This window comes from Pundamilia nyererei, unplaced genomic scaffold (genome assembly GCF_000239375.1).
Source record: "Pundamilia nyererei isolate P.nyererei 1_Seehausen unplaced genomic scaffold, PunNye1.0 scaffold00142, whole genome shotgun sequence".
Classification (NCBI taxonomy): domain Eukaryota; kingdom Metazoa; phylum Chordata; class Actinopteri; order Cichliformes; family Cichlidae; genus Pundamilia; species Pundamilia nyererei.
The window spans coordinates 1006094-1024163 of NW_005187543.1; the positions used below are offsets into that span (position 1 = coordinate 1006094).

General features: G+C 38.3%; 1 protein-coding gene across 1 annotated transcript in view; it reads left to right on the forward strand.

The window, feature by feature from the left end:
* LOC102203658 (ras-related protein Rab-26) overlaps positions 1 to 17498 on the forward strand; it is a 54829-nt gene extending 37331 nt beyond the window's left edge. The window contains exons 6-9 of the mRNA XM_005744350.1: positions 12152 to 12217; positions 13295 to 13351; positions 14977 to 15053; positions 15569 to 17498. Coding sequence (XP_005744407.1) covers positions 12152 to 12217; positions 13295 to 13351; positions 14977 to 15053; positions 15569 to 15668 — 300 coding nt within the window. The 3' untranslated portion in view covers positions 15669 to 17498. The remainder of the gene's footprint in view (positions 1 to 12151; positions 12218 to 13294; positions 13352 to 14976; positions 15054 to 15568) is intronic.
* Positions 17499 to 18070: the final 572 nt, after the last annotated feature.

Genomic DNA, 18070 nt, shown 5'->3' on the forward strand with positions numbered 1-18070 from the left:
CAGCTGCTTTCTGTGGACATTTCCATTTGCTTTGATGTCAGCCCCAAAGTGACAAAACAAATGGGGGCACTTACAGTACGTGCACACAAGCAATGTAAGATGAATGAAGACTCAAGATTTAAGTCGCTTGCTATTTGTTGTTGTTGTTGAAGCAATTCCAGAAGAAGTGATATGACCAGAACCCCAGCGGATGGATTTATGTTACAGGTGCCTCGTTAAAATAGCTTCAAAATCAGTGATTCTATAGGCCTTTTTCTCTTCCTCATCTCACCATTTTTTGTTATATAACACCACATTTGTGCACCAGAAAGCTCCTTTTATGGTCGTCTGAGTGTATTGAAACTCTGCTGAAAGAAGCTCTTTACCTGTGAGGGGGCTGGCAGGTCAAAGGTCAAAGCCGTTTATCATATATTTTCAGAAGAGAAATATGATTCGTTGGCTGCCACTGTCTCTCCTTTAGCTTCCTCAAAAAGCATCATTACCCACTTGGAAGTTAAAGTAAAGAAAACAACTTAGTCATAAATGAAAGTACTCAATTCTCCTGTTATTATATCAACATTAAAGATTGTACAAGAAGTACAGGCATGCCTTTGCTGCATTCACACTTTCCTTGGCATAAAATATCTTCATCTGAAGGGATATATAGTTTATTTAGGATTTGCTTTAAGGAGAAAAGAAAGAAAAAACCCAAACAAAGGGTTGAAAAAAATTGGGGAAGGTTTTTTTTTTAATATTATATTTTGTGTGAAATGTGTTTGCCCAGGGTGAGTCATGCACTTACCTTACACATTGTTTGTCTGTGTCTGTATCATTTTAATCTTCAGATAATGTCATTTTCTGTCACACTTTTGTCTTTTTTGGAGGGTTGTATCGCTACCCTGCATGAACAAAGGCAGAGGTGTCATTGTGTTTGTTGTGGTTATTCTGGCTTTTTATCACATTGGTGCTGTCCTTTTATCATCCAGACAGAGGGACCTCACACTGTTTGTTTTTCGATTATTTGTTTAAGCAGAAGAGAGCTGTCGTTAAAACACACTCGCACACATACATGAATTTGTGATGACGTGAATTTAGAACAACACTATTAAATCAGTCGAAGCACAAAAACAAACAGCAATCAAAAGGAAATTGTTAGCACTTCACGGGCTGATTATCCGTTGTTTCTGGAACAGCTTGTGGCTCTTGTTTTTAAAAAAGATCTCATTTTTTGCACGTTTTTAAAGATACCAGAAAGTAAACACTGGATTCATTTAATACAGCATTTAAGTAGCTAACATCTTAGTATTCGTGCAAAGAAAAGCAACCCTCATACTATAAGCCAGACATGGAGACACTATTTTGTCTCGCTTAGAAAATGAAAACAAAATTGCTGAAATTTACACAATAATTTGGTTGACCTGAAAGTTGAAAAATTAATAGAGGATGTATAAAAGAATACCTCTCAAAGGCTTAAAAGAACCAGAAGATTTAAACGTTTATTTACAGTGCTATACATGTTTGCTACCACCTACAATATGTGTTTACACAACACAATTTCTCTTATTGTCTCATGTGTTAATTAGCCTGCAGCATGTCAAGGCAGTGGTACCGAATCAAAGATGTTCTGTCTTTAAAACAGAAGTATCTCAGCATAGGCCAAAGTCTTCCCACACAGACTGACCCCATATCAATGTCTCAAAGTCAGCTAAATTTATATGTGGCTTAAGGTGTTTGTGGAGCTTTTCTACACGTTTAACTCTTTGTTTTATCACTTCCTATCAGATCAACTTAAATAAAATATGTCCTTAGATTGTTCTTTATTTTTCCTCTCGACTAATAAGAAAACTAATTTTGGCCAAAAGTTCAATTTTTAAAGTTGACAATAACTAAACGGGCACAAAGATAAACCTGATGGAAGACACAGAGGGAAATGGAGATGAAGGCTAAACAACAAGGGAGAAAGGATAACCTGAAGCTCTGAACTATAAGCAATAATAACTAAAAAACAAAAACTAGACTGCAAAAGGTATTAAAACTAAAACTAACAAAACCTTGGAATAAAAAGATGGCAAAACCAACAGGGAATAGCTACTAGAACAACAAACTCCATAAATAATAAGTAAACCAAAAGTCAAGCAGAACAGGCCCTAAAAGTTCATAATATGACACCCATTCAGTTTTTATATACCATCATGCATGCCATTAAATTTGTTTCTCCTCCACAGACACCTCCTCCCTCCCTAACCCTGGTTTTGCCCACAGTTTCTTCTTGTTTAAAGAGACTTTTTCTCCCCACTTCCACAAAGTCTTTCTTATAGGGGTTAATTTTATACTGTAGGGTCTTTACCTTACAGTATAAAGTGCCTTAAAGTGATTATTTATACAGCACCAACTCACAACAACAAACTTGAATCTATTCGAATTGAATTGGATAAACAAAAGAAATTGAATTGAACTTAACTGGTGGATTACCGCAAGTCAAATTCCTGTCATGAGGTAATATTAATTCATTGTGATGAAAATCTAGCAAAGTGGCACATTTGCAGATAAATGACTTTTGTTCTTTTTCTATTGCAGCTTTGGGAACCTTAATCCCCTTTGCAGTGAGTCAGTATTTTACTGCCACTTGGCATTTTGAACACTCAATTTCTTTCTCTTCAGAACATACTGAAACCTTAAATTACTGATTTTTCTCTTCGTTAGTCATGCATGCATAATTTGAAGAAACACAGGTCCATTTACAAGACTGGTGCCATCGAGTGCACTGGCAGGGTTTAAGAACTGATTTAAAGTACTCCTCCAATAACTTCTTTTTCATAACCAATTGTTCAAATCCGGGTCCTGAGGGGACCAGAGCATACCTCAGCTGTCATACCAGCCGAAGTAGGCTACACCCGGGATAGGTCGCCAGTGTATTGCAAGGCTACAGAGAAACAGAAAACCACTCACATACACACCTACGGCCAATACAGAATCACCACTTAAACTAACAAGCATGGGAGGAAACCTGAGACACAGGCAACAGTGCTAACTACTGCACCACCTTGATTTGAGAATTTGTGTGAACAAATGCAGTAAAACATTATTTGACTTTACCTTTTCTTACTGTGAACTGAACAATCAGCCAATCACAGAGAAGCAAGGGAGTACATATAAACACGTAGACCTGGTAAAGACGACTTAAGTTTAAAACAAGATGGGGCTAAAAGGACTTAAGTGGCATGGATGATTTTGCCAGATGGACTCCTATGAGTATTTCAGATACTGATCTACTGTGATTTTTTTTTCCCCACACAAACATCTCTAGGCTTTACATAGACTAGTCTGAAAAAGAGGAAATATCCAGCAAACCACAGTTCTCTGGTCAAAAGTGCTTTGTTGATGGTAGAGGTCGGAGGAGAATGGCCAGGCTGCTTTGAGCTTACAGAAAGGCAACGGTAACTCAATTCAGTTCAATTCAGTTTTCTTTCTATAGCGCCAAATGACAACTCTATATTGTACTTTATATTGTAAGGTAAAGACCTTCTCTACACAGATGGTCTCCACAGTCACACAATGTCAATCGAAATACCTTTCTATCCAAAAACCTTGAAACGGAAGATTCGCATCACATAGTTGCTGCAACAAATCTGCAGCGACTGTGTCAATATGAGCCAAAATCTCTTAGGAACATTTCCAGCACCTTGTTGAATCTGAGCTGCAACACATTGAGGCAGTTTGAATGCAAAAGGGGGGTTCAACCCAGTACTAGCACGGTGTTCCTAAAAAGGTTGCCAATGATGAGTGTGTGTTTTTATGCTTGTTGTGCTTACACTTTGAGATCTTGCCGAGAAGAGCAAGAAGCTTTTACTATATGCATTTTCTTTTCTTTCTTTCTTTTTTTTTGTTCTAGATCAATAGAACAATTCAGGCAATTCAGAGGAATTTATGTTCTACGTAGAGGGCCAAGCTGAATCCCATAAATGTTCTTAAAGGAGAGATTTAAAAAGTGGAAAGCAAGAGAAAGTAAAAATGTTATATACTTCATTCATATGTCATATACAAGACTTGATGCCCCATTTCCCTGTTAAATTACAGTGTAATCTGGTATATCTCAGAACAGCTATTTATAACTGTAAAATATAAAAGCACCATGCAATATAGAATATAACTTTCAATAAGGATAACACCATGTGTTTGGCTGCCATAATACCATTATGTTAGTGTTCCTGCTGTAATCTCCATCTACAGTATATTGTTGGTTGCTTGTACTCATAAAACCTAAACATGAGCAGTCTAATGAGTGTTTGCACTCATCAGCCACACTTCCTCCGGTGACAGCAATATTTTACAACAAGCTTTTAATTTTATTAACTTTGCTCTAAAAAATGTCGTGTGACTTCTCAATGAGATTATATAGTTGATGCTTGTTGACATTTAGTGCTGTTTAACTGGACTCATAAAGAGCAGCACACTGCTGTACATGATTTCAGCTGCAGTTTGGTGCGGTGTATGTCAACTTGGAAACGAAAGAGACAAAAGTTAAGGTCAGCAAATGTGTTTATCGGCTCGAGTGCAAAAACAACTTGGAGGAGAGCGTCACTCTTACTCATGCTCATATTCACTACGACTGCCGCTTTTCAAAGCACATCAGTCATCCCGACATGTCTCACACCCATGTTTGCTGGCAGATGTACACGTCAGCTGCTCTTTTATAAACATGAAAGCCTTTCTCTTCCCTGTCAGGCAACAGACGTCAACTTACAGGCCTGTCGTTGTCAGTGTCTTTTTCTTTCTTTCTTTCTTTCTTCTTTTTAATTGTCAAGTTTTATAACACACCAGTTGCTTGTTAAATTTGTTTTATTCACTAATCTAAATAGTGTATTCCCTTACAGTCTAAATCTACCGAAGATGGCACATGCAATGAGTTATTCATAAAAGCCAACAATAAATTTTGCCAACAATAAAACCACTTTGTATTATTATTGTTGTTATTATGCATCGCACGTGCATGCAGATTTGTTTCTGCGTGCACGTGTGACAGGATTGCCCCAAGTGTGACAGGATTTCAGTGTGTCCTCCCCGCGTGTCAGGCGGTGCCACAGTGTCACTGTTTAGCACAGCTGCATAAACCTCCTCTCAGGGGAGAAGCCCTATTTTCTCTTTGCGCTCCTGTGGGTTGGTTCATTTTGACTCTGCCTGTTGTTGAGAGCAGATTTCTCCCCTCTCTTGTCTCTTGGTGTTACACTCTGATCAAAGCTTGGCAAGAATAGCGTTGTCACCCATAGCAAATCTGCTTAGACAAAAGTGCAGCAGAGGAAAAGTTGGGTCAAACTTCGAGGCTCCTTGAGGATTGTCACCTTCATTATTATATGCAAAGAGATTCTGCATATTGTATTGGGAGTAACTAATGTGTTATTGGTGTTAATGTATGGTATTTATTACACAGGTTTTGGGGCTTTTATTGTTCCTTTATTTTGGAGCCTCAGTTTAGCATTAGAGCAGTAACAATTTTTTTTTATTGAGTCAGAAGTCACCAATCTAAAATGAGAATTTTGTCATCAGTATCCGTAGACCGTGTTAGGGCATCATAACATCACACCTCCTCAACTAAAACACAAAAAACTAATTCAGAACAGTGGGTTTGAATCCACTGGACTTTCTGTGTGGAGTTTGCATGTTCTCTCCAGGTACGTCGTCTTCATTTCACAGTCCAAAGACAACTTTTTATGTAGACTAATAGATCAATAACTCCAAATTTTAAGAATGCTAACTTTAAGCGGTCCGTAAAATGTATGGATTGTATATTCTGAATTTGAGCAGGCTGAGGAATCTTGTGATGAATGCTGATATTGTGAATAAAAATGACCTCACCACCCCACACTACTGCAGTTGTAGTTTTTAATGGGTTGGTTTGTTTTTGCTGTAAGACACACAGCTAATCCCACAATACGTTAATACGGCAGTAGCATATGTGCGATTTTATTTCTAAGGAAGAATTCAAATTTCCAATCAGTCTTTCTAAAGAAGAGAGAGAGAGAGAATGAACAGCTGACCAGGCTGATCCAGTATCCTGGAGTAGTACATATACCTGCTGTCTCCTGTGACAACAAAAGAAAAACAGATGCAACATCAGAAGTACCCTCACATACCTCTGCCAGTGACAACTTGTCTTTGCCAATGTCACAACGCAGCCACCAGCGGCTGTGTGCCTGGCTTCATATTTTCCTTCCTCTTTGATATAGATCCTTTGGTGTTTGACTTGTCTTTTACTGTCCTTTTCTCCATCTTTCTAAGAACATCATTACTGGCTCTTCAATTGTTTGATGAACCCTGACACTTGGCATTGCAGCTGTATGAAATATTTGATGGAAAATAGCAGGTAATAATTTGTTGCCTGGAGCATTTTAGAAACCAGTGGGCATTTTAATTCATTAGAGCTCAAGTGAACAAAAATCAGAGGTGCTATTTATGAAACATGAATCATGTTTCTTGCTCATTTTGACTGGGTTGCTTACAAACAAACAGAAAAACACAACAAAAACAAAAGAATCCAGTTCCATCTGATTTGTCACATAATTTATGGACTTTTTAATGTCAGAAAAACAAAGAGAAAATGTATTACCTCCTCTCACGCCATGCCACGATCTCACTGACATTTGGTTCCCTAAGCATTTGGCCAGAGATCCTGGTATTAGTCTTGAATAAAAGATGAAGTGAGCCCTGAGACTTCCCCAGCAGCCGCTGACAATATTATTTGGAAGCTGGTATTTATCTGCTTAATATTTAATTAGATAAATAAATGGATTATTTTCAAAAAACGTTGCACTATCTGCACATATGCACAGATGCTGGTAAGAACTAATGATAAAAGGTGCTTAATGTATGTAATGTTATTATTTAGTATTTTTTGATTTAAAAATTGACTTAATTATAGTATAAATTATGTGTGTAGTTACACTTAGAGTGCTTTGTTTGCTGGAAAAGCTTAGATTTATTAAAGTATACGAAGCAACAACAGAAAATTTTGTTTATTCACTTTCTTTTACTTTCAGTTGCTTTCACAGTATCTACCTAAAAAGCTTGTGCTAGTCTTCTTTCTTTTCTATGTTGTGCTATGTCTAATTCCCTTTCATCTCTACAATGAAGGTAAAGCCACTATAGCCACATGAATTTGTTTTATGCCCGGTTAAATTAACTGCTATTGTCCTTTAAGTCTGTTTAATAGTTTATTCCTAGCTTTAGCCCCAGGCATTAGCAGACTACTCCTGCTAACTAAAAATGATTTGGCAATCATAAACTGGAATCCTTTGTAGTTTTTCCAGCTGTATTTTTATTGAGTGATGTGCTGTTACAGTTGTTACACTATTAGTTTTACAGTTAAAAGCTCTTGTTGCATACAGTTAGGACACACTATCTGCCTTGAACGTTGACCTTCTTGTTGTAATGTTTAGCTTCCACTGAGATTTGTGGGGCAGAAAAGCTCAACTTGCCTGTATCCTGTAGCCAGATGCAGTAGGACTTTCTGGTATTCTTGGAATGCATTTCACATACTGGACACTAAATCACATTTTCTGGAATACTAAATGCTATGTTAGTGGGACTAGAAATGCACCTAGAATCTATTGATTTGCCACATTGATTCATTTTGTTTTCTGCTGCATCATTGCATGCATATTTCCTCTGCTGCAACGAAAACACAAAAGAAGACTGCAGTTCTCCAGGATGAAAGTGACAAGTGGCATCATGATCAATGATTACATCCGTGAAATGACCCATGAGGCGATGTGCTATGAACAGCCAAATGATCTAATTACAAGCTATGGTTCATCACCAGTAATCACAGCATATGGAGAGAATCACTCAGAGGCAGGCTGTCAGATTTTATCCTGCAGAGGGTTGCTTGTAGTTGTGGGAGGATGAAAGTTTGCACGGCCGGGAGGTAGATAACAATAACCAAAGGCCAAATGCATGATCCAATATTTTGATAAATATTGTATTGAACAGAGGTTACATCATACAAACATAAGCGACTTTCAAAGGATGCACAGAATTCAAAGATGCTTCATTTTCAGAGACAAGCAGTTGTAGCAGCTGACCTAGCTAAGCAATATGTGAAACCTTGACAAAAAAGTTGAATTATACATGAAGCAAGTGATTAGCTACATGGAAGGTGTTCCTCTGAAACATTTCCCCCCCTCAGTACTATGCTGAAGATCACTGGTGATGCAAATTCAAATCCAGCCCAGTCTTTTTTATCTTTCTTAAAATAGCAAAGGGCTCAGGGCTCTGATTAAAGAATCTTGGAGCCACCATCAGCTTTCTCAAATCACCAGACCTCGCTGACCTCATTAACTCTGAAGCCCATCAAAACACAAATGAGATTCAGCATTGATTTTGAGACAACCCATTAAACTGGTGAGATGACAAAGGCTGTACCGGTGAACAAAGGGAGTCTACTCAGTAGTTTCTTTGTGTACAGATGTAGCTTAAATAGCTTTCACTCAGTTTACCAGTTCCCACAAAACACTATTTGAAATGTAAGACTAATTCTTTTTATGTATGTCCCAAAAGGAGCTGCTTGGCCACGAAGAGCCGTACCATGAAGCTTCTGGCCCACAATCTTCTATTTTTTTTTCTTTCTTTCTTTTTTGTGCTGATCTTAGTGCAAGTGGAGTTTTGGAACTGTACAGTTATTGAGTCAACTGAGCTTTGGGGACTTTTACACAGTATACGCCTCAGTACTTGTAATCTTACATGGTCTTTCTTTTTGTGGCTGTGTTGCTGTGGTTCCTAAACGTTTCTACTTTGCAATAATACCACTTACAGCTGATCATCTGGGATCAGGGAAGGAAGGGAAGAAATTCCAGAAACAACAAGTCAACATCTGAATTCAAAGATTAAGAAATTTGGTCCGTTTATTATAGCTAAGATATTTTTGGCTTTTGACTCAATGTCAGGATATTCCAGAAAAATGTTGAGTATAGACAGTCGATTTAGAAAAATAGAACAATAGATGTTCTCTTCCCCCTTTTGAGGTGCCTATAGCTCAGGGGAATAAAGCTGGTCATCTACTAATTGAAAGGTTGGTGGTTCAGTTCCTGGCTGCTCCACTTGCCAAAGCTTTCTTGGACAAGATACTGAACCTCAAGTTGCTCTCTGATGCGTTCAGTGGGGTGTGAATGTTAGTTAGAAAGCTCTTAGGCATTGGGTTGTGTGAATGTGCCAAGCTGTATAAAGCACAAGTGCTCCAGTAGAGTAGAAAAGCTCTCTATAAGTCATTTATCATTGACTCATATTAAAAAGTGGACAGTATGGTGGGATGGCAGTAGAGTGAAATCCACATCTTTTTGAATGCAGCTGCGCATGTGAGCCTGGTCATGTTCTATTTCCAGAAGCACGTTGGTCACAAGGTGAGGCAGGCAACTGCTTGGGGCCTTACCCCCAAAGGATGGTAATGTGCAAAGTATCCAATGAGTAGGAGAGACCTGACCTCCCTTAGGGGCTTAGTTTACTTTGACGTTTAATATTTGTTAATTGACCTAACAGAGCAGGCAAGTGTGTTTAGCTCTGCTGGCCATGATGCGACTGAATCTAATGTGGGCATTGCTGGGAGTCAGAGATGAGTAACTGGTTTATTAGCATATCTAACAGGCTGAAATATAATAGAGGGTGGTGGTTACAGTATTAACACTTTTTTAACCAGTATACTTAGTCTTGAGCATTGTTGCTGAAGTAAACATGGTTTCTTCCATTCTTCCAGTCTTACCTGTCATTTTGTTGGACTTTTGGCGGCAGTGCTGTCATGTTATTTATAATGAGCTCTAGTTGGAAGGCTCCCCTGTGAATTTTCACCACTGTCTGTTTCACTACTGTAGCTTAAACTGATGGGAATAATTATGAGGTATACACTAGAGGGAACGATTCTTAGTTGGCCTCATTCAATATGATAATCTCACCTTATATAATTTGAAGTTCATTTAATATACTAGATGTAATCTCATTAAATATGATTTGAAGTTCACTTAATATGCTACACGTATCCTCTGTGGGAAAACTACTGTAGCTGCCTTTATCGTGTGCCTTAGTGAGTGAACTCTGTTTAACCCTGTGCCTTAAGAATTGCAAGCCTTATTTGTTGGCCCCAGCACAGTAGACAGGCCTCGGAGGAAGGCTGTCATACAGTCAGTGGGCAGAACACACTGGGAAGCATGCTGAACATATTGGGAGTTCCCAACCCTGATGGGAGCTGTTGTGTAGTTGCCATGCTGAATGCAACGGTAAGGCCGAGTTATGCCTGATTAGTACTCAAATATTGTGAGAAGACCGGTCTACTTATTCCATGGTGGAGGAATTTGGGATCATTTTTGATTTTTCTAACAATTCATATCATAATAGTCTACAATTCATGTTTGCAGAAGGCTACCCAGATGTATTCTGAATGTCTTGATACAATTTAAAACACATATACTCTGTGTGGTATATATTCTTACGAGACATAAATAACTTAATTCAAATTATTTAATAGACTAGTCGCTACCTGTCCCCTCAGTCATGGCCTCTTCATGCTTATCATTATCAGCAGTGTCAGATGGGTTTATTTGCTGCTCCAAAGCTACCACAAAATTCTATTATAGGGGAGTTATTCAATATCACATAGATCCTACTGGAACCTTTAACTTAAGGGTTTTTTTTAACTTAAAATGGTAGGCCATCTGTGATTCATCTCATACCTACTGGGCTGCGCAAAATAAACTAGGCTAATAACCTCAGTTATATGTATTGGTATTATATCAAACGTTGTACTAGCCTTGTAGCCTAAGCTGATAACACAAAATTTCATCCACATTTCCTCGTTCCCAGCTGCAACTGGGATCTGTCTTCTGGTAAACAGGTCAGTTCACATAGCATATTTGACAGCATCTTCCTCCAACGCCCCTATGAGAAATCGCTCAGATGATAGAATTCATCTGATTTACTATGATGCTGTTAGATGAATGGAGATAGTGGAAAAAATAAAGTAGTTGTCAGAACTAATTTTTCCCACTCATCCGTCTCAAAAGAGAGGTGAACATAAACCAGCCCATCAGCAATCAGCCCGACTGTCCTGATTAGTCAGCTGTCCCTGCATATTGTGACTGATTAGGATTCACATATCGTCTGTGCTTGTGTACAATATATTTGTTGTGTTTTTTTTCTTTGTAACAAAGAAATCGGAGCCAGTGGCTCCTGTCTCCCTCTGCCTTTTGCTTGTCCTTCGTCTGTCTCTCACTCACTTTGCTTGCTTAAGGTTTGACGTCCCGGGATCACTTTGTTGTCGCTTTACTGTTCCTTCTGCTTCTTTTCTTAGGTGACGCTGCTTTTATCAGGAGAAGCTCAATAAACTGCATTGCAACAAACTCTGCTTTTCTCCAAAAACCTGAATTTTTGTTTTAGTTGTTTTCCTTTTAAAAGACATCAAAAAAGCTGAATCCAAAACTGGGGAGACAAAGTTTATCGTTTAGGTTCCAGATTTTTGAATAAACAAAACTGTTGCATACCAAGAAGTCACATCAAGGCGACACATACGGTTTATAGTGGATTTACATGAAACCTGCTTATAGTCTCCCTCGGCCATATGCTGGCACACAGAGACGCTGAGAAATTCCTTTACAAATGCAGTGTCATCAGCAGACTTAACTGTAGTTGTCTGAGTGGGACCACTAAACAAAAAAAGGATTGATCACCTGCAGAAACTTATGCAGAATAACTCGCTGTGGGTACAATTAGGCATTGTGCTGAGACGGCGGGGAATATTTCAGCAGGTGTTTGTTTGAGCTAACTAATTGCTCATTAACAGTGAACGGACGGTTCAGCAGCTGTCGAAGCTCACACAGTAAGAAAGGCTGTTTGTTCCCCTGGATGACTCTATCTCCCCACGGCACATATTACAGTTAAACCACGATGCAGCTGATTTTAACTGATGATGATATTTTTTACAATCTTACTATACAGTTTGTTAAAATCTTAAAATATTGCGATTCCCCAGATCCTCTGTCCTCTTTCTTTACCCTTTATTTTTGTCACTCTTTGTGATTAGATTTAATGTTTGAGCTTGTCCTTGCGAAGTCCCAGACAGGGTTTGCTTTTTCGGAGTCCTTCCATATGCATACCACACATTTATCCTTGTCTCTTCTTTTCTTGTGTTTATCAGGCATGGCTGACTGAGATCCACGAATACGCCCAACAAGATGTAGTGCTCATGCTGCTTGGAAACAAGGCAAGGCACTGAAATTCTTTCATAGCGGTAACAGTTTTTTACACATGCGTTGCAATACCGAACTTTTCTAGAGATTACCTGAGTGAGCTGCCAGCTCACATGTACAAAACCCATCTGACAGGGATATGATAGTGGCACAGATAATTGCCCTTTGGATACACAGTGAGTGGGCATGTGGAAATACTTTAAACACATGTGTTACATGTTTGAAAGGACAGCTTTGGGCAATAATCTGACCTGATTTGTGCTTAAAGGTACTCAATCTGACACTCACAGAAGTCCCATCATTTTTATACACACCCATTACTGTGGCACCTAATGTAAATTCTTCCACTATCAAGTTAGCACCTGACAATGAAACTGTTGGGTCTTGCCTTTGGTTTAAAGCCTTTAATAGGGCTTGGAAGTGAGGGACAAAATAATGCACACTTGATTTTTGAACTGGATTTTGTCTTTCATGGGATTTGTTAATAGCGACAAATACCAAAACACACACAAAAAAGTTCTCTAATGTTGCATCTAAGAAAATTCAGAAAACAAAACTATCGTTGTATTTCTAAGTATCAGTAATAATTTGCTGCTCCAACAGACACATGCTTAGCATCAACTGATGTCTGTGCTTAAGCACAACTACTTGCTAAAGCTGTTTGAAGCTCAGTCAGTTGATTATTGGTGACATTTGCTTAAAAACCTGTTTTTTTTATGTATCCTTTATTTAGCCATGAGGGTCCAGTTGAAATACAACATCTCTTCTGCCAAGGAGTCCTGAGTCATTCTGTGTGCGCACACATCTAATAACTGTCAATCAAATTTGCAAATATTAGCGAAACACATTTTCTGGAACTGTCATTCTCTCTAAGCAGAGAACAGATGTCTCTGGCTCAGAGCTCTGTCTACTTTCAGTCACCTAACATGCCATAACAGCCTTTTAATAGCATCCCGAGACTTCTAGCTGCCATCGGATCAGAACGAGGCTTATATATGGCAAAAAGCCTGCAATTGGTGAAAGCATATTTGGCGCTGATGCTGATGGTTGCTTGATGCTGGAATGTAACCTTGTTTTTCCTGTCTCATCAGGCTGATGCCACTCATGACAGGGTGGTGAAGAGAGAAGATGGTGAGAGACTTGCTAAGGTGAAAAACTAAGATGCATGGGGATTTGTTTAGCTGTGTCATAGTCTGAAGGTCCACACAATATAAACAGAAATTTTGCCCCAATCTTTTTCTAAACAGCGAAGACATTAATTTTTCTGTATATGTGCTTTTCCAAAGGGATTTATATGGCTGATTGGATTTTTATGGCAAGCATGAGGATTACAAATATTACAGAAATGTGTGATTATCTGGAGATCCGTTTGCATTCTCACTCTAGCTCTTTATCTGAGATTTCCTTCTGCTGTTAGGAAACGGAAGATAAGACTCGGATGTGTTTTCTCCCCCATAGATAATAAAAATGTGATAGTCAGTATTTACTCTGTAGAATTGTGTCTTATGGCTCATCGTGTTTTATGAGCTTCTGCATAACATGTATCGACTGTCAGTCATCCCCAGTTTTATAGCTCTTTCTTCAGTGCGACTGCAAATCCTTGCACTGCCTCAAAACCAAGTGCACTGAAAAAAAAGGTAAACTGCCAAGCAATTCTTTTTAGAAATGGCAGCAATAAAGTGCCAATAAGTAACTCGGGGCTCAGCCTGGAAGGAAAAAGACACATCAGTTATCATCTCTGTTTGCTGATACAAATTTGCCTGCAGAGGGAAAGCATGGAGATGGCACCGAGCTGGATTATCTACAAGTGAACAAGTGTGAAGCTGCTGGGCACTACATTTTTATGCAGTTTTTATCCACCAGTCACAATTTGTTCTTTCAAGCTTAATCCTGCTGTGTTAACTTTTTATACATACACTTATAGGCCATTTCATGAGGTTTCTCATTAAGGCAAATATCTAATGCAACTCGGTACATTCAGGCATGTAAACATTGTCAAGACAAAGTTCAAACCGAGCATCAGACCCGTAAAGGAAGGTAACTTTGAGGCATGGTTGTTAGTGTGTTTTCAGAAACTGCTGATCTACTGGAATTTTACCACACAGCTCCCTCTCGAGTTTACAGAGAAAGGTGTGAAAAAGAGAAACTATCCAGTGAGCGCTATCTTGGTAAAAATGCCTTCTTTTTGTCAGAGGTCAGAGAAGAATGGCCAGACTGCTTGGAGCTGATAGGAAGGCAACAGTAACTGAAAAAAACACTTGTTAAAACCAAGGTGTGCGGAACAGAATCTCTGAGTGGACGGCATTGCGAAATTTGAAGTAGATGGGCTACACTTGGAATGGGAAACTGAGGCTACAAATTTTACAGGCTGACCAAAATTGGACAGCAGAAGATTGGAAAAAATATTTCCTGGTTTGAGTCTTGATTTCTGCTGCAACATTCATTTGGTAAAAACTAAATGGCTCCTACCTTCTATAACCATTCAGGCGTCTGTTGGTGTAGTAATGGAATTTAGGAAGTTCAGACCTTAGCAATGTTTCAATGCAGCACATGGCTGAATGTTTGCCATAAATGGCAAACAGATTAATGGACAGGTTTGCAGTTTATTAAGACTGTAAACATGTTTCTCCAGTGTCTTGAGCTCCTCTGCTCAAAGCTGCTTCTTAAAAAATTAAGAAAGAAAAGATTTTTTTTTTTTGAGGTTTTAGTACAAACATCACAGAGAGCACAAAAAAAGCACTTTGCATTAAGATTCATTGCTTTGGCTCTGCAGGAATTCGGAGTTCCCTTCATGGAGACCAGCGCCAGGTCAGGCCTCAATGTAGAGCTGGCTTTCACTGCTGTGGCCAAGTAAGTATATTTCTCTTTGTAAGTGTCAGGGATTATATAAAGGATGTATGAATATAAAATGTGGTTTTTAATTTGAAACATTTAGTATTTTCATATAAACATGGACGTCAATGTGGAGTCAAAAAGATTTGTTACTCGTGTAAATGCTTCCTTGAAGTTGCAAATGTTTCAATAAAGATCTGAAGTACAGATTTAAATAATAGTTTTCCCTTACTAGTGTTTATTTATGTCTTTATTTGGCTAAAAGAATGGCAGAAAGTCAGGTGGTTACACAATATTACATTTTTTGCCTACCTCTGACTTCTGCGTTTTCTCCCCTTTTCTACATGGGCTTTCTCTCACAGTCCAGTTGTAGTATTTCAGTCTGAGCATTTTCTAATCTGTCCATAGGTATGAATGTGATTCTCCTGTGTTAGTAGACTGACAGCCAATCCAGTCAACTAACACAGGATTTTCAAAAATAGGTTAATGTGTGTAAAGGTCCTTTACCTCAATATCCTCTTCCTTTTCCTCAGGGAGCTGAAGCACAGGTCCATGAAGGATCCCAGTGAGAAGTTTAAGCTCCATGAGTACGTGAACAAGGAAATGAAGGGCACTGGCTGCTGCCGGTCTTAAAAGCCTGCCCTAGTCACTCTTTGGCTCTGTGTGTGTGTGTGTGTGTATGTGTGCCACTTATTTCCATACTGTACATGTTCATATCTGGTGTGATCAGAAAGGAGGAGTCAGCTCCAGCGAGGTATAAACCCGTTCGACCTTCTGCTCGTCCATTTTCAGATGTCATTGTGTCAGTACACACAATCTCACTGTTGTCCTCACTAGTCTCGTTGCCTTCCTGCATCATGTGTATGTGCGTCTTGCTTTTCCCCACCCATCTCCTTCTGTAGCTGTAAATGTAGCCCAAGGTTATAATTGGCAAAAGGCAAAGATGGCACACCTCAGTTATTACCCTTTTTCAACTGCAGCTACACAATTATCTTCACCGTTGCCTGGTGTCCTTCTTTTATTTTGAAGGGTCTTTTTTGTTTTGTTTGTTGCAGAGATAAAATGCATGTTTTTAAAGCAGTTTAATTTCTGCATATAATTATTGTGTTAGATGCAACTGTCATTTTCTTCGGATGTTACGGATGAATGTTCAAATAGTAAATGTGTAGTGAAGTGTCCTCTGTACAGTTTGTGGTCAAATCAATGATTCAACAGGCTCCCTGGAGCCGGGTTAGCTCACCAGCATAAATTTAGTCTGTTTCAGCTGTGGATTTGGGGGTGGGGGGGATTTGTATTATTTTAACACAAAAATCTAGTAAAAGCAAATGGGTGTCGCTATTTTGGATACAATGAGCATTAACAGCATTCAGATATGAATCCATATTAATATAATGTTTAAACAAATTTAGACATTTGAGTTTTGAAGAGCTGTAATGCAACCACTGTTCCTGATCTGTATTTTTTGTTAAATTATTAAAAACAGATAGTCAAACACACTGTATGCAATATACAGGAATATAAAATTGGGCTTTTTTTTGTCATTATGGTGTAAATACTACTTTTTTTTCTGCATGTAAAATAGTTTGGATAGAAGAGAACAGCACTTTAGATAGGAATAAGAGCATGGGAGTGAAGTGAGAAATAAAGAGCTATAGAGACCTGAAGTATTGTACATGAAACATCTGTAATTTTTTTTATTTCTGTTTGTTTCTTTTTTGTTTGTTTTTTGAAATCCATGCAAATCATGACAGTGTATTTAAATGCTGAGTTTTGAGCCACCTCTCATTTCTTTATATTTTGCAGGGAAATAGCTGCAGTGATTTATCGAAACGTGCAAACATACATTGAAATACTGTATATAAGTCAAACACAGAGATCATAGAATTCTAACAAGCTTGAAATCTCTTTAGATAATCATTGGGAATAGTTCTTTAGGGGTCTTGAAGGACATTTGAAGCTCTTTTTTGGATGTTGGATCCCTTTTGTTCTGTTTTTTTGTCAAGATGATCCCTCACTGCTTCAGTAAAGTTGACCTCCAGTCTTGACAGTGTGTTTGGGATCATTTCCATGCTAAAACTTGAAGCCAACACCCCTGACTTATATGCAGCATCAGACAATGACAGAGCCTCCACCATGTTTTACACTTGGCTGTAGATGCTCACTGTTATCTCTTGACCTCCTTAACACATATTAATCAATTTAACCAAAAATTTCTAATTTGCATTCATCACTTCAAACCTGATTTTCAGTCCATTTGTTAGATAATATGATATCACCACCCTGACCTTCAAATACTGTTCATCTGCTTCTTCTTCTAATTGTCTAGTTTCCTCAGTATTTTTAAGGACATCTGCACACTATACTGAGATAAGCTAGGTTTTCAGCTATAGCGCTTGAGAAATCAACTCAATCTTGTTGATGCAAAAATAATATTTTTATGCCCATCTTTGTTTATCTTTGGCATTTTTGGATTCAACTAAAGAAATGGGAACAACTGATGTGTTTTTGCAACAGTAACATCGAAGCTAAAGATACAATTTTTAAAAAGCCTTTTGCCTTCATCCTTTGAGTTGCATTAGTTTGTGCCTTTTTAAATGCTTCAATAATTTAAATCATTTTTTCTATAGCAAAAAGCAACAAAATGCTATTTTGTGATGTCAGGTACAAGAATTGGACTGAAAATGGGTGAAAATGCAGCCAATCTCCAGAAAACAATAACAGAAAACCTGGAGAACTAATCCTCAAGACCACCTTAAAAACAAGAAAGTCTGGGTCTTTGGAAGTAGATTAAAAGGAAATGACCGATGACTCAAAACCTTTGCACAGTACTGCATGTATGTGTTTTCTGTACATTCGTATATAAATTGGGTATATAGTGCCATGTTTTCTTAACATTTTGAGCAGTATGTCACCTTTAATCGGTTAACAGTATTTAACTTATAATTAATATAAGAATCACAGATGACATTTTATATACTGTTGCTTAGAAAGACTCCATCTCAGTCACAGAAACCACATACTGTACTGCACTTACT